The 27,256-nt window shown below is 39.2% G+C and overlaps 1 protein-coding gene across 1 annotated transcript; it reads left to right on the top strand.

The window, feature by feature from the left end:
- Nucleotides 1–4,406: 4,406 nt before the first annotated feature.
- Tlr4 (toll like receptor 4) lies at nucleotides 4,407–18,639 on the top strand. The gene is made up of 3 exons (XM_005075127.4): nucleotides 4,407–4,772; nucleotides 9,356–9,522; nucleotides 14,910–18,639. Exons 1-3 carry the CDS (start codon nucleotides 4,683–4,685, stop codon nucleotides 17,167–17,169), a joined length of 2,517 nt encoding a protein of 838 aa, XP_005075184.1. The 5' UTR covers nucleotides 4,407–4,682; the 3' UTR covers nucleotides 17,170–18,639.
- Nucleotides 18,640–27,256: the final 8,617 nt, after the last annotated feature.

The following is a 27,256-nucleotide window of genomic DNA, read 5'->3' as shown; positions in this document are numbered from 1 at the left end:
AGCCAGCTCCACAATAATGATGTATAAAACCAAAGGATTGCCTAGTCACTTCACCCTCCATTGTGCTTTAAACACTGAGCTCATGATGGTGACTAACCATGTGCATATTACTCATTGAAAAATTGTATTGGCATGTGTATTGAGGTTAAGCAAATAAAACTTGATTGTTTAAGGTTTCTCTGTTGTATCTTATGCATAGCCTGTCTTCTAGAAGTGGCTCACAGAAATGAAATACCCTGGTTAAGGTCATACATGCTAGTTATTATTCGCATTAGTTTCACAAGCAAATATCCACACCAAGCACGCTCAGGAATATTTCTACTAAAGTTAAGAAAGCTTTCCATGAGGATGTACATAAAATACAGGCATCAGTGCCTCATAAGGCATAGTATAGAAGGGATTATTTTATTCTTTCTCTTGGATGTCATTTTGACCACTCAGGGGATCCTTTCCAATAATAGAAAGAGAGTATATTTGTATCCTAGTAAGTGGGGATCTAGTTATATCTGTCCTTAATTAACATACTTTGTTCCTCTTAGATGACATGTTTGTGTATAGAAAGTGTCAGGGAAGGATGGAGGTCCAAGGAATATTACTAAGACAGTTAAGATATATTCTACTTAATATGTTTTTATAGGGCAAACTTGGAGTGAAGGAGAAATTATGGGAAAGTTGAGACTTCTGAAGATGTTAGTATGGGTTTTTAAAGACTGATTTACAATGTATTGCACTACCCTAGACTAAGGGACATAGTCAATGGTGGATAAAAATGAACAATTATATTTTAGAATTGTTTTATGTTTGCAAGTTCTAGAGTTTGGCTCAATTTCTGTCTTTTTTAAAATAGTGTAAGAAGTTTTTTATTATTATATATAACAGTTATTTTCAGCTGGATGTTGGTGATGTATGCCTTTAGTCCCAGCACTTGGGAGGCATAGGCAGACAGATATCTGTGAGTTCGAGGTCAGTCTGGTCTACAGATCGAGTTCCAGGACAGCCTCCAAAACAATACAGAGAAACCCTATCTCAAAATACCAAACCAAAACAAAACAAAACAAAAACAGTTATTTTCTTTTCCACTATCTTCATTGTATAGTATTATATAATTTAAAATGCTCCTTTGACATTTTTATGGTTTTCTTTTTATTATTATTGTCATTATTATTATTTCTTATTTAAATTAAGAACAATATTATTTTACATACCAATTGCAGTTCCCTCTCCCTTCCCTCCTTCCATTTCCCCCACTCCCATGGGGGATCATCAATTGGCACAATTTAATAAAAGTGTGGGTGAGATTAATAGAGTAAGAGATAATTCACTTTGAAAAGATAGACATTAACTTTTTCTTTAAATCTATTGACTGTCTCTCTCTCTCTCTGTGTGCATGTGGAGGGCACAACAGGACTTGCATGTCCTACTATAAGTTTGGACTTTACTCCCTTGGGATAAAGTCTGTTGCTGAACCTGTAGGCAGGCTGGTGGCCAAGAAGCCCCAGGGAGTCTCTGGAAAGGAATTCTGAAGGAATCTGTATCTGGTCCACTGTGGTCTGCTCTTCTGCAGCTTCGTTTTACATAAGCTAGATTTGAGGTGCTTATGCATATCTTGGGGTTATCAGCTAAGACAAAGGCCATTGATGCTTAACCTACTTTTACTAATCAAGAACTTATAGTGAACTTGCCTTTTTGAAGACATTGCTCTGAAAGCTTTACAAGAAGTCTTTGAGGAAGTATGATTATCCTTATTTAACACATTTTTGATAATTTCTATAGTTAGCCTTTATGGGATATGGTAAGAATCTATGCTATGGTTGATTTAATTCAATTATGCATGATAAATGCAATTATATTGTATTTATTTAAAGATTTATTTACGTTTTGTGTATATATTTGTATGCATATCATATGTAATGATCATGTATGGCCAGAAGAAGCAAGTTCTCTAGAACTAGAGCTACAGATGTTTATGAGTCACTATATGGGTGATGGGAACCAAACCCCAGTCCTTCAGAAGAGGAACAATTGTTAGTCCTGTATCTACATTTTACATAGTAGCAAATGCTGAGTTTGTAGCTGTATAGTCTGCCTGTTTCATGTGTCTTTTTCTTTTCTTCAGAAATTGTTGATTGATAATCAGCACAATTAAGAACAATTAAGGGATACAGTGTGTCCAAGGGAGTGGTAACAGAGCATCCTTTTGTAGTAGGACTGGGGTTTACAGGTGGAAAAGGGAATTTGAGGGATGGGAAGATTGTTTCTATAGGTCGGTTCCCCCAAAGTCTCAAAGTGATAAATACAATGGAGGTTGATATTTTTGAAGGGACACTAGCGCATTCCCTGGAGCATGTCTCTGGAGGGCCTTGCCTTTCTCCCCCATTCCCTCTGTTTTGCTAAAAAACCATTAGATTACATTCCTAAAGCTAGATACCAAGGTCTGTACCTTTATTTGGCCACTTCCTCTTCCTGGGGCTGACTACCAAATTCCAGCAATCAGAAGCCCCCTTGGGTTCACCTAATTAACATGCTCAACTAAAATTAAATACCTCATCCTAACGCGGGGGTTTCCCCTTTACCTTTATGAACCGCCATTTGCTTATGTGTCATGACTGTTTCCCCTCGGTCTAGAGGCAGTCCTTTGTTCCTCCAGTACGAGTGCTCCTTCCCCCTTTCTCCTGTCCCCTTCCCCTTCTTCCTCACCCCCTATCTCCTTTATCACCACTGCATCATAGCCCATTCTCACACAGATCTTCTCCTCTTAAAATGAAACCTGCAAGGTCATTTGCTGCTGTCATCTGCCTGAGTCAGAAAGCAGTCACTTCAACTGCAAGGTCATTTGCTGCTGTCATCTGCCTGAGTCAGAAAGCAGTCACTTCAACTGCAAGGTCGTTTGCTGCTGTCATCTGCCTGAGTCAGAAAGCGGTCACTTCAACTTGCCTTCCCTGCTTAATAAAGGACCTCTGTGAAAACAGATGCTTGGTGTGCGTTGTCCTTAATCCGGGATCCCGGAGGAAGTGCCTCCTCTGAAGGAGCCTCCTTCAATATTTGTCTTATCAGAAGTTTCTGGGACCATTAATGATCCAGGAGAAATCACAGAGCTTTCTAAGAATAAGTATTCTAAATATTAGTTTCTATAGTATAAAAAGACAAAAAAGAAAGAAAAAATGTTTTCAAATTTATAGGTCAGAAACAGAGTCATTTGAATAATGTCACCTAGTCTTAGGTCATCAGCCCTAGACTTGACCTGAGTACGTATAATTCTGACTCCCTTCTGCTCACCTCATGGCATTTCACTGGAACCTTTCAATTAGCTTCCCCTGTGGGCATCTCTTCATCAGCAGTGTCACATGTAGAATTATGCAGTGTTCTCTGAAATTCATATGTTCAAGTCTAAGTCTCCCATCGCCTCATCCTGTGACTGCGATTTAATGAGATAATTAAAATAATACAATATGGGTCTGCCTTAGTACAATATAAGAAGTATTGTTTTTAAAAGAGGCAGGGGGCTGGGGAGACACCTCAGTAAAATGCTTCATATGCCAGAAGACCTGCAGACCCCTAGCATCGACATAAAAACCGGATGCTTTGCATGTGTCTGTAACTCCAGCTCTAAGGAGGGGTAGAGATGAGTAGATCTCAAGAACTCACTGACAACTCAGTCTAGTCAATGGATGAGCAGACTCAGTTAGAGACTCTGGCTCCAAAAGCACAGTGGGGTCTTCTGAGTTTTACCCTCAGCTCACTAACCCACTCTTATTCTTGGGAATGTTTTCCCCTTTGTAATAAACTGTGTTGGAGCCCTTCTCTAATAGCAATAATAATAGTAATTAATAATTAATAGTAGTAGAAGAATGGGAACAAACATAGAAGGCACCCAGTAGTGAACTCTGGTTCTCTCTCTCTCTCTCTCTCTCTCTCTCTCTCTCTCTCTCTCTCTCTCTCTCTCTCTCTCTCTCTCTCACACACACACACACACACACACACACATACTTTCATGTGAACACACAGAGGTACACACACATGAAGTATTCATTTCCCCCATGAATAAGCAGGTGTATACACACAGATGCGTGCACATATTCAAATACAAGAAAAGATCAGGACGCAGACACATCCCACTACATCCTGATCCTGGCTTCTACCGTTCAGCACTGTGAGAACCTAAGTTTCTGTAGTTTGCTAACACCCAGTCTGCGGTACTGTGTCGTCAGATACTTAGAAATCCAGCTTGACCACCACTGTAAACAAAACAGGAATGTGTACGTAGTTCCAGGCACACACACAGGCTTCATGAGTATCTGGTTACTTTCCTGCATTCACCAAGCCCAGGGGTCAGATGACTTCCTGGGATGAAAGCCAGCTTCCTCTTGCCGTTCCTCCAGCGTCTGGTCGGCAAACGCCTTCTTCCTGTTCTTCCCTTAGTCTTCTAACTTGCCTCCTGCGATAGGGCAAATAAATTCTAGAGAAAAAAAGAAAAGAACAAACCAAAAGTGAGAATGCTAAGGTTGCCACTCTCACTTCCTCTCACCCTTTAGCCCAGAACATCTTTTAATATAGTACTTGCAGAAGGGCACCCGCCCGGAGACGAGAGGCTGGTCGGTGCCCCAGGGAGTCTGCTTTGCCAACGGCTACAGTTAGTTCATAATGCTTTCTCATGGCCTCGGCTGGTTGCAGAAAATGCCAGGATGATGCCTTCCTTCTGCCTGGCTGGGACACTGATGATGGCGTTGTTCTTCTCCTCCCTGAGACCTGAAAGTTTGGATCCCTGTGTGGAGGTATGTGTCTTGACCAGTTCCTTTCCTGCTAACCTCCCTTGTTTCTCAAAACTGTCCCCAGCCCCGAGCTTCCTGCTGTGTGTCCCGATTTGTTTATTTTGCACACAGGAGTTACACTAACCAAAAACCTGACAAGCTGTGGGGACAAAGAGACTCAGTGTTAGCAGGGCAGCAACAGGCAGCCAGTGCCGTGTCCTGTTCCATTTAGACTTGAAATTAGTAAAACTAAATTTAAGTATATTGTTTCTGTGACCTGCCAGAGTTACGTCAAAGAAGTTACTGAACCTTTCTGAGACCCGTTTCCACACTGCAAAAGAATCACAGTGCTCACAGGAGGATTGGAGAAGGCTAGTAATATCAGGCCTTTCTGTTGGTACCATGAACACTTAGCTTTCAGAAGTCATTCCTTCCCTTTCAAACTCAGGTGGAGGTGGCTGTCGTTTGTATCACTTAAGTAGCATCTATGAATGATGGAGTGATCGCTCAGCAGGCACAGTCAGTTGCTGACAGGCCTGTCTATACCTGAGTTCAATCTTCAAGTCACATGGTGGAAGCAGAGAATCTACTCCTTTATTATAGCCTCTGAGTTCCAAGTGTCTGCCCTGACAGGTGTGTGTATGCATAAAAGTGGACATGCACGCACGCGCGCACACACACACACACACACACACACACACCATAAGTTAATAACTAACATTTTTTCAAATGAAAAAATTTTCAGAGAATTTAAAATTCTGTCACTAATTCAGAAGAAAATGAAAGGGGAGGGAGGGAAGGGAAAAGCAAAAAGGGAGGGAGATAGAGACAGAGAGAAAATGAGAGAGACAGACGGAGACAACAGACGGAGGCAGAGAGCAATGTAAAACATCAGCTAAGGCAGTAGCTCACTTCTTGGTGAAACACTGACTAGTGAGTAATCTCACTCATGACTAATTCTTGTTTTCTCACTGCACAGACCACACAGATATCTCAGAAGCTCACAATAGAACTAAGCAAACAAGGAAATAATTTAGGGTGAGGCAGGCTCTGAAACTCACGACAGGTATTACGAGTTAGAGTCACAGTGTTGACCTGGGAGAAAATAGTGTAGCATAACAAAGACTAACTCCTTGCTATCTTGGTATCTTGCCTTCTGATTCCTTAGTTACATTGATGGAGATAGAGTTTCCAATCAGTTTCATACTGAGACAAAATACCATGGTGTATACTGTATTCTGGTAACCCCCAAAGTCTGCCTGTCCCTTCCATAAGCCTAGGTCTCAGTTCCCTTGGTCTTGTCTCCAGGGGTGATGATTAGTTTCATAATTTACAGTCTTTTCTGTAATCACACTTTCATCTTTATTTGTTTTCACTGGTTCAGAGGATTGGATGTATCAAATTACTCGTCTACAATTTTCAATAATTCTTTAGTGCCATCAAGTCTGTTTTGTCTTACAGAGCAGTTTCACTGCTGGTCCAACCTACATCATCCCTCCCTTAGGTCAGAGCTTCTCTTATGGTAAAGTTTGGGATCTGCTGATGTAGTTTAAAATCTACCTAGGGGTCAAACTGGAAAAAAATAGGTGAAGTTATTTTTAGTGATATTTTTATATAATCAAATATAGTCCAACTATTAAGAAGGTAATTTATGTTCCATTTTTGGTACAGAATATTAGAAAGTCAGCAATATTTATGTTTACCACAAATTTTGATATATCTTGCACACATGGTTCATGTTTAACAGTTGTTTGTGGCTTTATAGCTACAGCACTGGAATGATTTCAGGATTTAGTTTTTGACTTTCACTTTATGTAGGTCTCTGTAAAAAGGCCTCTTCAGGGTATTTTTTTATTGCCACATGGAGATCTCTGCCTTTGCCCTCTTAGTATGTGTTTTCATCGATTATATAATCTCATACTTTTGTCTACTTTTTAATTATTTTATCCTTCCTTTTCTTCTGGCTTTACTGCTATGTCACCAGTGTCTAGATTGTAACAGCTCTTCAGTTTGTATGTGTGAAGCAAATGAAAGAATGGCTACTGGACAATGCCTGATGCGCTTGTGATCAGGATGTAGCTACCTATAACCTAAGGCTCTCCTCCCTTGCCTGTTGCTAGCCAATTCATCTGAATTTGTTCCGACCCTTTACTTGCTTACATTCTTTTCTCCTCATGATGTACATTTCTTCCCTTTTCCACATGTCCAGATGTTCTGGATCTAGAATCTGTCTCTCTTACCTGGGAACCAGGCCTGCTTTGTAGGTTTTAGTCCCTTCCTTTCTGTTAGCTGATAATGAGTTCAATGACAAATGGAATCCTATAGCATTTATTTTTGTACTGCCCATGGCACTTAGCAGAGACAGCCTACCATTTGGCTTACATGGACATCTGCTCTACCAGGTACAAAATTTTTACCATTCACTCATGCAACAAATGGCTACTGGGCATTGACAGGTCACCATGACCCTTCTGAGCCTTGGAAACAATGCAGCAAACAAAATCATCAGAGCATCAGAGCTCATGGTCCAGTTCATCAGATGAACAGCATTTGGAAAATAACTACCTAAGCAACACAAAGTTGCTTGGTGATTGAAACCTGTGAAGGACAAATGTGAAGTGGGAACCTAGAAAATATCAATCTTCTGACTATGTGCATGACCACATCTTATTTTCTTCATCTTTAAAAGATGTTGTGAAAATTAGCTTAAAATACATAACATGTAAGTAAAGTGTTGATATGCAGCAAGGGATTAGTAATAGCCAATGATAATCAACATTAATATTTATCACTTTAATTATAGCAAGCTTTGAGATGAGCTCTGATCTCATTTAGTGCTTTGAAAGTTCTATTGATTTTAAATAAGAGAAAAAACTCACTTGGTTAAACAAAAAATTTTCTGGAAGAAATCATATAATTATGAAATTAGGTGGAAGGTTATGGAATAGGGTTTACAGTAAATGTGAGAAAATAGATGAAACTAAGTGGGGACTATAACAGCACAAAACACTTGGCCTTGATTACTGCTTTCAATCACTGGAACCCATGTACTCTGACACTTCCTCTCATTCCTGCACCAAGTTGCTAAAGTTAATAAGCCAAGGAAGAAATGTAATTGTCAAAAATAGGTAGTATCTGAGAAATGCCTGGATGTTATTATGTCTGGTACTCTCCATGCAGCTGTATATAATTAGGATAAGTAATTAGAATGATACTAATTTTACATAAAATTATGTATTTACAAAAATATGTGTATTTTGCATGAAACTAATTAAATTAACTGAAGATATGATAAAGCAAACATTGTCTCACTCTCAGCATTCTTTAGTTGCCTGTAGTTCTTTGTAGAGGGAGTTGAGGACTCCTGGGCTTTCACTCTATCTGTGGTAGCATGTCTATTTTTTGTCCTTGTTCAGCTCACATTTAAGCAATCATGTTAGTGACTCTTTTTTTCCTTTTTTTATTTAAATTAGAAACAAGCTTGTTTTACATGTCAATCCCAGTTCCCTCTCCCTCCTTTCCTCCCCTTCCCCCCATCAACCTCCACCCCATCCCTTTTCTATCCCCCAGGGAGGGTGAGGCCTTCCATGGGGCATCTTCAAAGTCTGTCATATCATTTGGAGCAGTGAGTCTTTATAAGTGTAGTTTCTGACACTATTTGGAGACACAATATCACAGTAAATTTGGTCCCTTGACTCTTATACTCTTTCATGCCCCCTTTTACTGTGACCTCTGACCTTTAGATGCAAGAGTTTTATTGTAAATGTATCCCTTGGGACACTTTGATTGGTTTTGGTTTTCTGTAATGGTCTGTTTGTTGCATGGGAAAGAATCTTTCTAGGGAAGAGAACACTAATTGGTCACCAAGTGGTCATTCCTGAAAAAAAAAATATATATATATATATAAAATATACAAACTGATCAGGTTGTACTTATGTAATTAGGGTTATATTTATGCACACATTCCTATGTGTACATAACAAAAACTAGTGAAGAGGCCATGGATTTGAAAGAGAGCAAAGAATAGGGCCTTAGGGAGGACTTCAAGGGAGGAAAAGGAAATCGTATAATTACAATCTCAAAAATAAATAAATAAAATGATTTTTAAAAAGGTTACTTTGTGCAAGTGTCACAGAACACCTGTTATGACACCAAGGATTTAAGAATTGAGAGCTCTTTTATACCCGACTCTCTTGTTCCTCATTTAATAATGATTATCGTGTAGTAGAAGGTGAACACACTGAGAATTCAGGGGATACTTTTTCCTGATATATAAATGAAGAGATTTTATAAGCATGAAGTGGTAGATAAATGAATGGGTAAAGATACATGTGGTGTCATACACTTACGCTGGTGTGGTGGGGGCATGTAGATCCGGAGTTCAATGTCAGCTTCAGCTGTAAAGCAAGTTTAAGTCTGGAATGGGATAAATGAGACCCTGTCTCAAACAAGATAAAACAGAATGACTGAATGGGTAGGTGGGTAGGCAGGAAAATGTTGGTGAGAACGCTTGTATACAAGTTGTGCCATCCTATTACTTGCCTTTGGGGAGGAGTTGGGGTCAGACATGCAGTTGGGAACAGACATTTGTTGTGTGATCTTTACAGGTGGATCCTAATATTAGTTACCAATGCATGGATCAGAATCTCCACAAAATCCCAAACAACATCCCCTCTTCAGTCAAGCATTTGGATCTGAGCTTCAACCCCCTGAAGATCTTGGGAAGCCATAGCTTCTCTAATTTTCCAGAACTCAAGTTGCTGGATTTATCCAGGTAATGAATGAGCTTTTACATGCTGCGCAAGGTGAGATAGTTATTTTTCTATCATTGCATTCTTGGATAAGTACATTTGGCTTATCTAATTCAACTTCTTTCACTGATTAATTCAACAGTGTATTACTTGCTGTATATCCTTAGACAAGCTACTTTTATTTACCAGGTTTCACTTTGATGCACAACTAGATAAGATTATTTAAGGACAGTTCTAGGTTTTATATTAGCTTAAACTATTCCATTAGATATTTGTGGGCCACATCCTATGTGCTGTTCCCTAAGCTATAGAACAAACATTTATACATACATATCCCATACTCCTAATTATTAAGTAGGATTAATATGCTCTTCAATGAGTCAATACACTAAAGTTTTGTTGCTGTTATTATACACATAGCATAAACACAGCACAAGTTAACCAATTCTAATACTGTGATTTACAATAGTGAGTGACAAACAATGTACATATAAAGGCAGCAATTAGAAGAGGAGCTGTCTTATTATGTGTGGAAGAGGATGGAGGCATCAGTAGGTGCACAAGATGCCTGAAATAGTGAAAGCAGAACAGAGGGTAGAGAATAAGAAATGCCCTAACTTAAGAGAAAGATGCTAACATCCAAGAAAAGCATTTGGTATTGGCAAGAAACTGTTGCTAAGATTTTCTTTTCTGATGCAGTGCATCATAACATTTGTTGGAACACAAACTTTATACCAATATTTTCAGTGGGAAGCTGAATCATTTTATATGGATTGAACTTGTTCTTTGACAATTTCACACATCTATGTAGTGCATTCTATTACTTTTACCCTCACCTGCACTTAATTCCCTCTGACCCCTGGTAACCCTGGTTCTTCCCAACACATCCCTTTCCTATATTCATACTTGTTTGCTTATTTTCTGACCTGCCGGTTTTAACCATGTTCTCTGTGTATCCATAGATTTAGAACTACCTATTGGAGCCTAGTGGGCACAACCATTTGATAAGCAGCTAAAAACAATGACTGTCTCTTCCCTATAATCAAAAGTTTAGTAGGGAGTAAAGGATCCCATGATCTCCTCCCTGATCCATGATTTTCTGTTGGGAGGGTTGGTTTTGTGGAGGTCCAATGCAGGTAACCACAGTTGCTGTGGGATCATGTTTGCAATGACTGTGTAATGCTGAAAGATATCCTCTCTTTTCCCTGTCTTCTGGCTCTTATATTCTTTTTGCTCCCTCTTCCTCAATGCTTTCTGACCCTCAAAAGCAGGTATTATAAATGTCTGCTTCAGGGATGAGCACAGAACCATCTTTAACTCCTAGCAACTAGAACATTTAAGAATATCTGCATTCTCCACTGTTTACTATAAAGAGCAGTGACATTTGCTAATGGTTGTAAATATAATTATTTAGACAGTAGCCTGGTGCCATGTTAATTTGACTAAACCACATTAATAACGACCCTACTTCCCAACCCAAAAATTAGCATCATAAATCTCTCTAATCACTGTCTTTTTTAAAATTTTTTTATTTTAATTTTAAATAGCTTGTTTTACATGTCAATCCCAGTTCCCTCTCCCTCCCCTCCTCCCACACTCCCCCATCCCCCCAGCCTCCCACCCTATTGCCAATTCCTTCCACATAGGGGATATCTAGAGTCTGTCATTTCACTCAGGGTAAGGTCCAGGCACGCCCCTAAGAGTCCAGGCTGAGAGAGCATCCCTCTTTGTGCTATGGGCACACAATGACTGTTTGTATTCCAGGGATAGACACTGATCCACTGCTAAGGGCCCCATAGGTTGCCCAGGCCTTCTCACTGACACTCACATTCGGGGGTCCAGATCAGTCCCATACTGGCCTCCCAGCTGTCGGTCTGGGGTCCAAGAGCTCTCCCCTGTTCAGAACAGCTGTCTCTGCTGGTTTTGCCAGCCCATTCTTTGCCAATTTGCTCATCACTCCTCTCTCTCTGTCACTGGGTTCATTGGGTTCAGTTCAGTGCTTAATTGTGGGTGTTTGCCTCTGCTTCCATCAGTCACTGGATGAAGGCTCCCGGATGGTTATAGACATCAAGTTCATTATCAGGAATGGGCATTCGAGGTGGTCTCTCCACTATTGCTTAGCTTGCCAATTAGTGTCATCCCTTTAGATCACTAGAGGTCACTCTGGTGCCTGATCTGTCTTCCAACCTATGATTCCCTCTTCCCCCTATTCTACCCCTCCAGTCAACCTTCCTGTTCCCCCATGACCTACTCTCTCTTCCTCTTCTCCCCCCTCTTCTTCCCAGCTCCCACTCCCCCCCACCCCTCGCCATGTTCCCCATCCATTGAAAGGATCTTGTCTCAATCCTCTTCTCTTGGGTACTATGCATATCTTTTAGGTTCTTTCTGGTTTCCCAGACTCTCTATCAGTGGAAGTGCAGCCTGGCACTATCCCGATCCATGTCTAAAATCCATATATGTGTGAGCACATACCTTGTTTGTCTTTTTGTGACTGGGTTACCTCACTCAGGATGGTTGCTTCCAGTGCTATCCATTTACCTGCACATTTCAAGATTCCATTGTTTTTTTTCTGCTGAGTATTACTCCATTGTGTAAAGGTACCACATTTTCTCTATCTACTCTGCAGTTGAGGGGCATCTAGGTTGCTTCCAGGTTCTGGCTATTACAAATAATGCTACTATGAACATAGTGGAGCAGATGCCCTTGTTATATGAATTTGCCTCATTTGGATATATGCCTAAGAGTGGAATTGCTGAGTCTTGTGGTAGATTAATTCCCATTTTCCTGAGGAATCTCCATACCAACTCATAAGGCCACTTTGGTAATCACTATCTTTTTACCAGATTAACAATACCAGCCATGGGTAACCTCCTGTGGGAATGGACAAAAATCTAACCCAAGAGAAGTTTGTTACCCTTAGAAGAGTTATGCCAATATTTCAACACTAGATACATCTTGCCCTGCAAGTTTGGGTTATACTTCATAGGGTTCATAGCTAGTTCATAGCATGACTTCTCTCTCCCAGCAGTCTCTATAGCACCTTCTTGCTGAAAGCTAGTTGTCAGGAGGGAAGCTTCAGCTTTACATCAGTGAATTGTAATGATCGGGCCATCCTTAAAATTCGAAGTAGATACAGGGCCTTATTTTTTCTTCAACGTTTGTAAAACTACAGAAATGTTTCACATGTTTTTATTCTAAAATGCCTCTATAAAGATCAAGACCATGGTATTAAAGGTTTTCGGCAAAGAAGTCATTACTGCCACAAAGTCAGCAGCTACCCTATGTGTTATAGTCTTTACTTGTGTATTAATAGAGTATGCCAAAGGAAAAAGGCAACAACTCTGTAGCACGGGGAAGAATGAAGCACATGTTTCCTCCAACATTTATAGCTGTACGACCTGATGCATGTAACTTTTACCTGAGTCTCAGTTAGCACTCGTTTTAAATGAAAATAATAAATCTACTATATGCACTGGATATAGTGAAATTATTTAGTGAGTTTTGTAAGTTTACAAAATGGTATTATAATCATTTCCTTAAATTTTACATTTTACTTTTTCCAGAGAGATTTGAAGTGAACTAAGTTAGACTGGGGGTAGAAAAGAAGTAGACAGAATATGAATCAATTTAAAAAAAGATTTGATTTCTCACCAATGTCCTGTATAATTGAGCATTGATCTACAGCACAAATGATTATTTGCTTAAAAGAACTCAGGTTCCTCTCCCCTAGCTCATGGGATAGTTTGCATTAAAGCCTGTCAGACAAGCTATCCCCTGTACCTTTCGAAGCGTGTTTAATGTGTAGTAACTGGGCTGGGCTTCTAAGAGTGATTTGTGATAGACCAGGTAGCTCTTAGGAGCATATATGCATGTATGAATTTTTTCTTCTTGTGTCTAAGAAAACTGAATTTTGAAGGATTTGATTAACTTGTCTACAGCAATACTGTTTACCTCAGCAGACTAGAACATCAGCTCATATCTCTAGCTTCCAAGTTCAAAGGTTTTTTTCATTGTGTCACTCTATTTCTCTAAAGTTATGAGCTAGATATTATGAGATAGAAACAGAGAAAGAATCTTTTGTCTTTATCTGCTATATATGGCAATATATGTATGTGATTATTAGCTGTGGGATCATATAACTGAAAGAGGAGACTTGAGAAAGAATCAAACTGAGTTTGATTCTTATTATTTATAAGTGGGATGATGGAAACCTGAAGATGGAGGTTTTCTGTTCTGCCTGATCCCGCAGCTGACTCGCCCCAAATAAACACACAAATACTATTTTAATCATTAAAATGTTTGGCCGATGGCTAGGATTTTTCACTGGCTAGCTCTCTCTTAATCATTAACCCATTTCTATTAACCTGTATATTGCCACAAGGCTGCTGCTTACCCATAATCCGGCATGTTACTCATTCAGCAGCATGGCGTCTCTCTGGCCACTTCTCTCTGCCTTCCTTTCCCAGTCTTCTCCTCGACTCATCTTCCTGCCTATACTTCCTGCCTGGCTACTGGCCAATCAGTGTTTTACTCATCAACCAGTAAGAGAAACATATATATAGAAGGACATCCCCCATCAGAAACCCACACAAAATATGGGTACCAAAGATCATGCATTGTGCCAGGAGAACCAACCCCGGCTACATGGCCTCCCAATATTCTTTCTACAGTACCCCCACCTTTTGCCACATTGCCAATAAATGAAAGCACTGATGATAATGATTTTATTACCTATAAACACGCCAAAGAGGACAAGAAAAGTCAGGGTCGCTGTAACAGATTTGGAAAGGACTCATTTGAAAACTGTGTCCTGCATCCGCAGTGAAGACCATCATGCATCACTGTGTGTCTACTGCATGTGAGGTCTGCTGCTAGCTTGTCTCTATGGGTGCTGTATACAGCACATCTTACATTTACCTTGGAATAAAATTTGTAGTATTTCGTTGGGCTCGTGAGTCTGTACTTTATTTGCAAACCCCTCTCTTCATAGCTCCATTTTAGTCTCTCTTAGTTCCCTTATTGCCCTACAGCCACAGAGACTGTGTATTATGGGTCCTCCTTTGGCATGCCTGCTGGATACTTTGGCTTTCAGACCTGCTTCTTGCTTTACTTTTAATCACTAAAAATTCTGTTTAAATATTTTCAGAGAAGTCTGCTTTTGTCCTCTGAAAGAGGGTCAATCCCTGTGATGTAAACATTCATAGGCCATTTTCCACTTCTTCCATAAAACTTACTCATGTCACCAATTAACATTTACCTGTGACAATGACAGATTTAAAATACCAGCTGTCATATATGAGTAACTTTTTGTAAATATTAATTCCATCCTTGACACTTATGTGTAATTATTTATGTCTTTGAAATTGACTCTCACCAGTCATTTTTCATGACTTACAACTTTTCCCCACAGGTGTGAAATTGAGACAATTGAAGACAAGGCATATCAGGATTTACACCAGCTCACAACCTTGATACTGACAGGAAACCCTATCCAGAGTTTATCCCGGGGAAGTTTTTCTGGACTAGCAAATTTACAGAATCTGGTGGCTGTGGAGATCGAACTGGCTTCTCTAGACAACTTACCTATTGGACACCTTATAACTTTAAAGACACTCAATGTGGCTCACAATTTTATACGTTCCTCCAAGCTACCTGAATATTTTTCTAATCTGACCGACCTAGATCACTTAGACCTTTCTAATAACTATATCCAAACAATTTACTACACAGACTTCCAGACTTTACGTGAAAATCCCCAGCTCAATCTCTCTTTAGAGCTGTCCTTAAACCCAATTGACTTTATTCAGCCTGGAGCCTTTCAAGGAGTTAGGCTCCATGAGCTGACTCTAAGAAGTAATTTTAATAGCACAAATGTAATGAAAACTTGCATTCAAAACCTGGATGGTTTACAAGTGCATCGACTGATCTTGGGAGAATTTAAAAATGAAAGGAGGGTAGAAAGGCTTGACCGCTCTGTCATGGAAGGACTGTGCAAGGTGACCATTAATGAATTCCGGTTTACGTATGCAGACGAGTTTTCGAATGATATCACTGATTTCGAGTGCTTGGCAAATGTTTCTACAATGTCTTTGGTAAATGTGTATTTAAGACAGCTAGAACACATTCCTAAATATTTCAAATGGGAAACCTTAACAGTCATTAGATGTGAGCTTAAGCACTTTCCACCTCTAGAAAACCCCTTTCTTAAAAGATTGATTTTTATTACCAACAAAGGGGCTACCAGTTTTGCAGAAATGAATCTGCCAAGCCTCACATTTCTAGATCTCAGTAGAAATGGTATGAGCTTCAGGCGTTGCTGTTCTTACTCTGATTTGGGAACAAGAAGCCTGAAACACTTAGACCTCAGCTTCAACGGTGTCATCAGGATAAATGCAAACTTCATGGGTTTAGAAGAGCTTGAATATTTGGATTTTCAGCATTCTACTTTAAAAAAGGCCACTGTATTCTCAATGTTCTTACCACTTGAAAAACTGCTTTATCTTGACATCTCTCATACTAACACCAAAATTGACTTCAATGGCATATTTTTTGGCTTGACCAGTCTCAACACCTTAAAAATGGCTGGTAATTCTTTCAAAGATAACACCCTTTCAAATGTCTTTACAAACACTACAAACTTGACATTCCTGGATATTTCTAACTGCCAATTGCAGAAAGTATCTTGGGGGGTGTTTGACACACTCCATAGACTTGAGTTACTAAATATGAGTCACAACAATCTACTGCTTTTGGATTCATTCCATTATAACCAGCTGCACTCCCTCAAGACTCTTGATTGCAGTTTCAATCACATAGAGACATCCAAAGGAATGATGCAACATTTCCCAAAGAGTCTAGCCTTCCTAAATCTTACTAATAATTCCATTGCTTGTACATGTGAACATCAGAACTTCCTGCAGTGGGTCAAGGACCAGAGGCTGTTCTTAGTGAACACTGAACAAATGATGTGTGCAACACCTGTAGAGATGAAGGGCTCCCTGGTATTGGACTTTCGGAATGCCACCTGTTACATTCAGAAGACCATCATCGGTGCATCAGTGGTCAGTGTGCTTGCAGTATCCACTATAGCGTTTCTGGTCTACAAATTCTATTTCCACCTGATACTTATTGCTGGTTGTAAGAAGTACAGCAGAGGTGAAAGCGTCTATGATGCCTTTGTCATCTACTCCAGCCACGACGAGGACTGGGTGAGAAACGAGTTGGTAAAGAATTTAGAAGAAGGGGTCCCCCCCTTTCAGCTGTGCCTCCACTACAGAGACTTTATTCCTGGTGTGGCCATTGCCGCCAACATCATCCAGGAAGGCTTCCACAAGAGCCGGAAGGTTATTGTTGTGGTGTCTAGACACTTTATCCAGAGCCGCTGGTGTATCTTTGAATATGAGATTGCTCAGACATGGCAGTTTCTGAGCAGCCACTCTGGCATCATCTTCATTGTCCTGGAGAAGGTGGAGAAGTCCCTGCTGAAGCAACAAGTGGAGCTGTATCGCCTTCTCAGCAGGAATACCTACCTCGAGTGGGAGGACAATGCTCTGGGGAGGCACATCTTCTGGAGAAGGCTCAAAAAAGCTCTGTTGGACGGAAGAGCCTGGGACCCAGATGGAGTAGCCGAGACAGAAAACAACCAACAAGAAGCAACAACTTCCATCTGAGGAGGACAAAACTCTGGGTCTAACACTCATTATGTTTACAAGTATTAAATGTTACAGCTCACCATGGGTTCTGTTGTAGGCAAAGGTCCCATGGTATACAAGGTACCATAAGGCTGGGAACCTAATGGACCTTACAGAGCAGAAAGCGATAGTACTATGACGAAATTCCATACCTTCCTAGTATGTTCTTTCACCAACTCAAGCAAAGAATCACAATCAAGAAAGTCAGCTCCTACTGTATCAAAAGGAGAAGAGTATAAGCCTCAGTGAAAGCAAAAAGGAGCATTAGTGAACCCTCGGCCCTTTGAGTATATAAAATATATCATGTACTGTGCTTCAACTTACAACTGAACTGAATGTTTGCTCACTTTCCCTTTTTACTACTTAATGCAATTTAAATTCCACTGGCTCTCTCTGAGTGCCTGATTCAAAGTTCTTGTTCCATTATATGTCATTTTCTTTTGTACCTATTTCTTCAGGAAACCTGATTAATACATGCTCACAGACATCCTGGCCAATACTTAGTATGCTGTATTTATTAATAAAAATTTCTAATATACTTTTATTTTTATAAATTCAGTTATCATTTTCATGCCGTCTCTATATACTCACATCATAAATAAGACTGTTAGAGATATGGTAGGAATGTCCATATTTAACTACAATTTTTCAAGCAAGTGTGCAAAATATATTGTCACTTTGTCACTGAGTGTCATTCTTAAATTATTACCTACTAAGTTATGGATGTCACAGAGGCAGTGTTAAAAATAATTTCGTTGATAGGATATTTTTAATCGAGGAAGTAAAACAGAGAGGAATGCATGAACAGAAATCAGATAACTTGTTCATTTCTTCTTGATAATTCCAGACCATAGATGCTCACATAGCTCAATGACAACACAACATGTGCAGCAATTAATGTTCCTTTTCAGCAAGGATTGTTGCTGGCCTAGAAGATCCCTTCAGGGAGTCATGGAGATCTGAGAAACTTTCCTTTTATCCTTCCCATTGCTGGACATGCTTTGAGGGATGAGTGGACATTGGGAATACACATGGCTGCTTCTTGTTAGGTATCACAATGTCCTGATGACATTTAGGGAGGGGAGATTTTATCATTAAGAAACCAGGGCATTCAAAGGGCTTTTCAGAAAAGTGCATTTTAATGGCACATTCCAAGAAAGGACAGTGAAGATATTCTTAGGCAACTGCAGCATTAAAAACACAATGAGCTTTCCCCTTATTCTGGTCAGCATGACCACTACTTGTATCAAGGCTGTGTGTGTGTGTCTGTGTGTGTGTGTCTGTGTGTGTGTTTCTGTGTGTATGTGTGTCTTCACATAGCACTTCTAAATTGTTGGTGGATGTAAAAAAACTGTTGAGTCATTAAAGAAAACTGCAGGTTTCTTGATAAAGGAACGGAAAATAGAACTGTTGTAATATCTAGCAATAAAGATTTCAAAAAGAAACAAACAAAAAACCTCATTTGGATTCCTTTGTTCATTACGGCAGTATTTGTAGTAGTCAAATTATGGAGACAACCCAAATGATCATTGGCAAGTTAATGAATAGAGGTAGTATGCTGTGTACTCGCAATGGAATGTTATTTGACCTTGGAAAAGGAGGACTCTTGTTATTTCTGGCAACATGGATAGAAACGTAGTTTCTTTATTCTAAATGAAGTAAGTTAGGGACAGATGGAATTGGAATTCTTGGAATTTCTGATGTGGTGAAAAGGATAGAAAGAAATGTTATACAAAAAAAAAAAATAGAAAAGGGAGACGAAAGAAAGCCAAACCTAGAATGAGTTCTACACGAATTATTTTAAATAGTTTTGCTTGAAAGAGACTCAAATGGTGGCATGGGGTTATTAATATTAATTAGGATGCCTTAAATTTTTGTAGTTCCTGTTAACTTGAAACACAACCATGCAATTATTACTCTCTTTTTAGACAGATGAGGTAGCAGATCAAGAATTCATCTCTCCATTTTCCTGATATAACACCTGAAGTTCAATTCAGTAAAGGTCTTGTCAATCAGCTAGACAGCACACAAGAGGCCAGGCCTCTGCCTGGTCGTCCTTCCCTCCCAGGGAAACTACTGTGCACTCCAGTCCATTGCTTCACGCTTCAAGCTGGTAAAAGAAGAAGTGAAACCCCCGCAGTTCTCTATGTGGTTAGTGCCAGTCAGGGGTTTTCAACTTAAACCATGAATCATTAAGCAAATACATATGCATGCATGCATTATGCATGGGGTGGTTTATTTATAACAACTCTTTCCATAAGGAGCTTGTGGGGAGCTTCTAACAAAGTATACATGAGAAATAAGGTTAATCACAAGTAGGAAATATGGAGATAAGAAAGAAATGAAAGACATGGGAAGTTTTGACAGTGTATACCAGGTGTAATTCCAGAGAGATCTGGAATTTTGGGTAGTACGACTTCCTGAAATCATTTTCAGAGCTTACCAGCTGTGTGATTTGGCCTTCACTTGTCTGAGAGTTAGGCAGCTTACCAATAATGTGAAGATCAGTATACTAATTTTAGGCCATTGTAAAATAAAATATATATTTAATGTAAGGGGCTTTCTTGTGGGTAGTCAGAGAGAAGCACTGAGTGGCCTTCTCAATGACAACATTTTGATCACAGTTGTTTTCACAGCTTGTAGGACCATAGTAGTTCCTGTGACTAAAGTAGATAGTTTCTTTTTTACTTGACTTCTACTAATAAGTGTTACCTGACCCTAGCTTCCTCTTAGGCTCTTTTGAGAAGTCACTAATTGGGTTCCTGGAAAGTCATGAGTGGACTTGTGAGAGCCGAGAGATATGTTCCTGGGTGTTTCTTGTGGGACTGAGGGCCACATCTTACCACCACCTTGGCTTCCCTGGTGTTGAGCACTCTGTCTGACAAAGTAGACAGACAATAGCTGTTCATATGAAGAACAGGTGGATCATGAATGCACCTTTTCTTTGTGTGACGTCCCGTGTCCTCTGTAACTCCCAGTTAAGACACTAAAGTCCTACAGATCTCAGCTGTCAGTTTTGTTTTCAGTGCTTTGAAATTTCATGCCTGTCACTTGCATGGATCTTTTACTTGTTTACTTGGCATCATCTTATCCAAAATTTTGAAGGTCGGGAGAAGAGTTCTCTAACAATAGTTTTTTCTCTTCGATACTTTAAAATCCTATCCTCCTAATTTATTTATGATATATGAGTAAGGTTCTCATGTCATACCAATATGATGAATACTCCCAATATTGCGTTAGGGAATTAAGGCTTTAAGGTTTTTATTAGCATATCCAACGCACACAAGCCATTAAATAGCAGAATTAAAAGTCCAACTGACTATATCAAATGGTTTCTCTATGTTTCCTTTCTGGTTGGGGCCAAGATCTGAATGCTACTATTCCTTATTTTTATTTACTTACTGTATACTGTATTCAGAATGCAAAAGTAGACCTGGTTATAATGTTTGTATCAGAGGGTAAGTGCTAGGCTGAAAGAGGAGCTGAGGAACATGAAGACAGTATTTGAAGTTAACAATTTCCTCTGATATCTATGATCTGTCTCCACAATTCAGCTCACTTTTCTGATAGAATAAACTTCTTTCCATAAAGCTTCCCTTTATGCTAATGCACCCATCCAAACAACCAGGCTAATAGGACCAACTGTTTCTGTCTTTATTGCAATTTTCCAACATTCTTCACTTGGGGATTTCTTCTGTCACATGGTTTCTAATTGGGCATTCTTTCAAACATTCATTAAATGACTGAGACTTCTCACTGGAAACTAACTGAATGAAATCATTAAGCTGATAGAGTCTGAGGACACTAAGTTTTGCATTGCACCTTGATACAGAATTTAAGTTGGACTGTGTAAAGGAGGAGAGTACGTACACTTGATAGAGTTTCCTACTCATATAATTCTTGTGACTTATTTTAATTTTGTCATACTGAAGGATTTAAAGCATTTCAGTTCAGTGCCTATAATGCAAGCAGTCTATTTTGCAGAAGCACTGAAAACCAAGTGATTAGAGAGTTTGATTTATATAGTCCCACAATCAACTCTTCTAGTTGTTACTAAAGAAGGGGGTTGCAACGTTTTAAATGATAAGCTAAGATGCCTTCTTTCACTTAACAGTTCTAGCAAATGCAAAGAGATTGTCTAGGTTTGAATCATGATTGTATTATAGCTTTACAAGCTAATTTAGAACGGGTTTCATATTCCAATTTCAGTTTGCTCACCTAGGCATTGAGGGTCATTGTCTACTACACAGTAGGGCTACTTATGAAGACAAAAGAAATTCTTCTGGGAACGTGCAACAATGAGAAAGATCACAAGCCTGGCATGAAGTTGATCTAGTGGTCTGGGATCCTGGAGATCTCCTAAAACAGGACAAGGAAGGTCACTTCTCTGAAAGACAGAGAATTAAAAGCTCCTGTTTCTAGAATTTATATCAGACAAGGGCCAAATACTTCTCATTTCTAATGAAGTAGGAACCTAGTACCCTGAGAATGCCCTTCATGGTGGAAAGCGAGATGTAATTCTGGCTCTCCACTTATGTAGATGGTATCTTGAAAGTCCAGGTTCCAGCACATGAAATGGGTAATAGCATCTTGGTAGAGTTCACTTGATCAAAATGCAGAAATGTCCAGAGTGAATGGGCAACTTGTCCTGTGGTCACACAGCTTATAATGTATTAATAATCATAATAATAAATTCTATCTGCTAAATATTTTATATGTACTTAGGACAGTTTTAATTTAATTGCATGAATGGCTTTCTAATACAGCTCTTACTAACACTGTCATTTCACATACAATGAAACTGAGAGCAAGGAAGGAATTGCCCAATTGGAAGGGGCAGAATCCAAGTTGGCCTGATTTCCAGCCCTGTCAATTTTCTACCACATAGTGCCCTGCTGCAGTATTCTGGGCTTTTTTGCTGGGGGTTGTTAGAGCAGTAATGAGAGGATCATTTGGACAAGGTCAGCAACTCCCATACCATCTAGAAATTGAAGGTTTCAAAGGCAGAACGTGTGACTTTCCTTGATTTCTGTGGAAATGAAGATGGTCCCTCCTGTGACAGTGCTAAGTGATGAGTTTGAGTGTAAATGTGCATTTTGGCACAAATTGTCCTGTTCTAATAGTGTTGATTATAATTATAAAATAATGTGTTTCTGAAAGGCTGCAAGCAATTCTGGGAATGACAATAAGGGAGTAGAAACAACATGGTATTTATGTGAGAAGTGTTTTGTTGAAAATTAAACCTGTGTTTAGGAAAAAGGATCGTGTTGTGTTGTTTGCACCTAAGAAATTATCACACTGTGTAATTTAATCAAATCCAGTCAGTTTTCAATTTGAGTTTCTGTCTTAACTGAATGATATTATATCACCTACAACAAACAAGATATGACTGACCAGAAACAACCCAGGAAGTGTCTTAATTCAAAACTCTTCCTTTATCTTCTCAGGTCCCATAAAATATATGGAATTGCATGGTCAGTTTTCTCTCGCCCTGAGAATTAGCTTTGTCTATAGTGTAAGGCCTCTCTTCTAGGTCTTCCCAGATTCTCAGTAAGGAGTACATTTTCAGTTGAAGGGATTTCATGGGAAACACTATGAGAAAATAAGTGAGGAATTCATCCATGGAGATGCTATCATGACCTCCTTGCTTAGGAGTGAGAAAGAAAAAAGTCTTCTTCGAAGATTAGAAAATCTTTGATGCTCTAAGACCTCAAATGCAAAAGAAGCTTTAAGTTTGCACGTATGTTTATCTTAAAGTATCATCTATCATATCTTCTAATATCCTTTACTTGGGTTTATTTTCACAAAGGAATTGGGAGGTTTGAAGCAGATCGTGCAATGGAAGTTATAAAAATAAGACTATGTCAAGATGATAAGATGTACCAGGTTTAAGAGTCAGTTCATGATTTTGGCTTTATATATGTCTACTTGTATATATCCACTTTTATTATCCCTTGCTAGAAATTTTGATTGAGAGTCAGAGTTTAGGTATCTGTATTTTTGAAATCTTCTACATGCAATTTTTTAAGTATCTGGGAATGAATATTTTATTAGAAAATAAGATAATGTACCATGTTTAATATGGTCATGAGTCTGTCCTTGAAATTTACTACTGTGGTTCTTGAGGGCCAAAGAAAGGTCAGTAGAATGGAATGAAATGTTAAGAAAAATGAGGTGTCTTCCTTATCTGATTATTTCATTCTTTCACATGTATAATTGATTCTTCTGGATCCTACCAGATAAGACTCATGGAGAAGAATCTGTTCTGCATGATCTGATTTTCCTACACCCATTTAGAAATTATATATAATCTGACCGCCATTTAATTCTCTTTGTTTCTACATAGCATCTTGCCTTTTCCATCCCCCTTGGTAATTGAGATGTAATGTAGACTTATAACAGAAAAGTACCCTGGCGTGTCATGAACTCTCTGAGGCATCTGTTGCCATCTGTTTACTGGTTTATCAACTTGAAACATATCCTATCTAACTGACCTTCCATTTGCAAACTGAGTATTGAACTTGGTACTGACTTATGTATATTCAACAAATGACTTTCCCTGGAAAACACCAGGTTCTCCTGTACAGACTTGGTATATAATTGTCAGTCTTCACAGGAATCCCTTTTCATTCATGTTCAAGGGAGGTAAGGCAGTGAGCACTAACGGCTAAAATTCAGTCATTTTGGCCTTTTCAACTAGCAACCCTGAGTCTTTCAGAGGAGTCTATGGCTCCCCAGTGGGAAACACCTGCTGGAGAAAGTTACTACTTGCAAAGAGGACTTTTGAAATGAACTGCAGGGATGGACCTCCAGTTAGCGCTGTGCGCAGCCCACTTCAGGGTCCTGCTGAGTCTTTACCCTTCATCATCTTCTGCAGCATTGGCTGAGGCCTGAGAGCCAGCTCTGCTAAGGGTAGGGAGTAGTCTATGTTGTCATGCACTGAATTAGGGGCTGGCTATTGTGGTGTTCAGGATGCAGGTTAGCCACTGGAAGACAACATCTGAGCTTAAGTATCACACTGTGACTTGCTTTGTAAATAAGATTGCTGAATTTTCTTTAATGGTTATATGCTTGTTGTATCTAGTTATGATGATTTATGACCAGAAAACAATGACTTCTATTAAAAAATACATGCTTATAATGCAAGCATACTAGAGGGCAGAAAAGGAAGTACATGACAGAGATACAGATGCTTAGCAAGTTTGAAGGTATCACCACTAGTGAAATTTTCAAAGGGAAAGAAGCAACATACTGTAAGATGATGGACTGGAGTTCAGCTCACCCCTCATATTCTAGCAAGCTCTCCTCTGCAAGATAATCTCCTTATCTGTAAAAAATATTCAAGGATGAAGCACATGTCCATTCCTACAATATTATTCTGAAATTAGAAGAGCGATTCTGCCATATACCTGTTATTCTATCCCTAAACTGTGGTTCTAGCATTTGAGATCACATGATATTATATATGGAATAGAAGAGTCTTTCGGGGCTGGAGAGATGGCCCGGTGATTAAGATCACTGGATGCTCTTTCAAAGGACTTCCTGTCAATTTCCAGCCCTCACAAATGTTTGTAACCCCAGTTTCAGGAGATTCAACACTCTCACATAAACATACATATAGGCAAAACACCAATGCACATAAATTTTTAAATGAAAAAATTGTTTTAAAAGGAAGAGTCTTTCATTAAATAGTGAAATATTCAGGTTTAATAGGTTCTACTCTTTTCTCAGTTCCTGGAAAGGATTTAGCTAAGATCAGTTGAGTGGTAGACAACATACCGTAGAAGGAGGAGTTAAGGTGATTGGCTGGTGAACTTGTGTAAGCAGTGGTAGCTTGCTAGCAAAGGTAAGCTCCTGGAACTCTTCATCGTGTATTCCATTTCTTTTTCTACAACGTGAGCCATATGTGTGGTAGCTTTGAGAGTCAAATAAGACTTAAGATTCAAGAAAATACATCACAATGCAAGTGAACTATCAAAAAAGAAATATATCTCTTTTGGCAAATTGTATAATCCTGAGAACACCTTTCATCTTTCATATTCACTTAAAAAGCTTGTAAATTAATCATCTGCACCATTTTTACAAGATTATCTGATCGTTTAGCAATTTTTATATTTGGCCACTTTGAATAATCTTAAGAACAGAAATACGGTTTGCCTAAATCCGAGCACGTCTTGGACTAATGCTTGCAATTATCCTTGTTTCCCACGTTTGACATTTAAAGTGATGTATCGCAGGCTCCTACATTGCTAGCTATGGAAGCACCATCCGACCCCTTGTGCCTCTCACCATCTGTGAATTCTTGTCAGCTCTGAGTAAACTCTGCATAAATTTCTCCATTGGGGACTAGTGATAGCAGAGGCTCTGTTTCTTCATTCTTCTGCTTTACTTTTTTAAAATGTCATCTATGGTTGGGCAAGCTCTTGAAAGTGCCTGTCTTAAGACAAACAACACCTGTCCTCTAGGACTCACAGGAGCTTCCTTTCCAAAGTCCTTCCTGAACATGACATGTATCCTCAGTCATTCTTCTCCTTGACTTTCTCAGTGTTCTTGTTTCTGCCTTTTCCTCTTTCTCTGGCATCTCCTTCTTCCAACAACAAGAAATTCAGTTATGATCTCTGGCCACATGCCATCGCCATCTTCTTTTCTTTACATTTATTTTCCCTTTTTATTCTTATTTAATGTGTGTTCTTGTGTGCATGTCCACACATGTACTCATGTGCAGATCACAACCTTGTAGAGAGCAGATAATATTCTTACTTTATGGGAGTTGGTTTTCTCTTTCTACCATATGGATTTCAGGGATTGAGTTCAAGTTGTCAGGCCTGGTAGCAATTACCTTTACATTTTTGATCCATTTTTCTGGCCCTCTTTAAACTTTTTGAACACTAAGTGCCTTGGGCTGTGTTTTGGGGAGCTGCAATTGGAAACAGCCAAGCAGCCCTGGGTCCATTCCTGAGCTGGTGAGTGTGGATGAGGAAAAGGGTAGCTAAAAGAGAGAGACACAGGGCAGATTCAGTCCATACTGAGTGTGCCTTTAGTTTATTCATACACCATCTTATGTATTCAACCAACAGTGAGGACAAAAGGTGTATAAGGGACAAAGAGTCATTACTTCCCTTAATCCTTCAGGTAGTCTGTAGTCACAGGTGACCTTCAGGGTGAGAGTAAACTTGCCCAGGCCCATGTCTATTGTTATTTAGATAGGAGACATTCCCCACCAAGGCCAGGACATCCTTCAGTCATTAAACTAATGACTTAAGGACAACAGGAATGATTTGAACTCTTTAAACTCATGACAAGATGGAATGGACTCTTAATTATGGGTCCTGTAAACTAAGTTAGTTCTTGCTTGGCAGTCATCCATGGTCTCTGTCTCTCTAACTTTTCTTTTTCTTTTTCTTTCCCATTACCCTTACTCCAAGGCACATGAATTCCAACTTCCTTATTTGTTGTTCCCTCTTTGCACTTTTCCTTCTCTTTCTGCTTGTGAACTCCAGTAACCTTGCTTCATAGGGCATCTGATATGCATTTTGTTTCAGTGTTTTGGAAAGGATATTTCCAGGTCCGGGAGTCAAACAGGTGTGTACTGATTCCATGTCTCACAGTTTTTGCTAAATAGGCGTATATCTGACTTTCCTATTTAATATCAGAGAAATTAACTAATATAATTTTCTCACTTTCCTCCTTGAAAGTGTTCATCATTTTGCTCTTCCTGCCGTCTAACATTTATGAAGAAGCAGTTTTGCTGATAGAACAATACAAGATGTATATAGAGACAGAGGTACATGACAAATTATGCTCCCAAAGTTTTATACAGTTTCAATCATTTACAGACACACACACACACACACACACACACACACACACACACACACACACGTGTGTGTGTGTGTTATGCCAACGTGAAGATCATAGGGGAAGTAAAGATTATAGAGAACATTGTAATAAAGCTGAACATCCTACAATAATAGCTCTGTAGATAGACCATGACAGAATAAGAAGGGGATTCCTTAATCTAAAGAATTTCATGAGTGAAAAGGATAAACCTGAGAGAAAACTCAAG

Source organism: Mesocricetus auratus, unplaced genomic scaffold (assembly GCF_017639785.1).
Source record: "Mesocricetus auratus isolate SY011 unplaced genomic scaffold, BCM_Maur_2.0 Super-Scaffold_100014, whole genome shotgun sequence".
Lineage (NCBI taxonomy): Eukaryota > Metazoa > Chordata > Mammalia > Rodentia > Cricetidae > Mesocricetus > Mesocricetus auratus.
The sequence above is the reverse complement of the archived record's forward strand: the minus strand, read 5'-3'. Positions and strand labels throughout refer to the sequence as shown.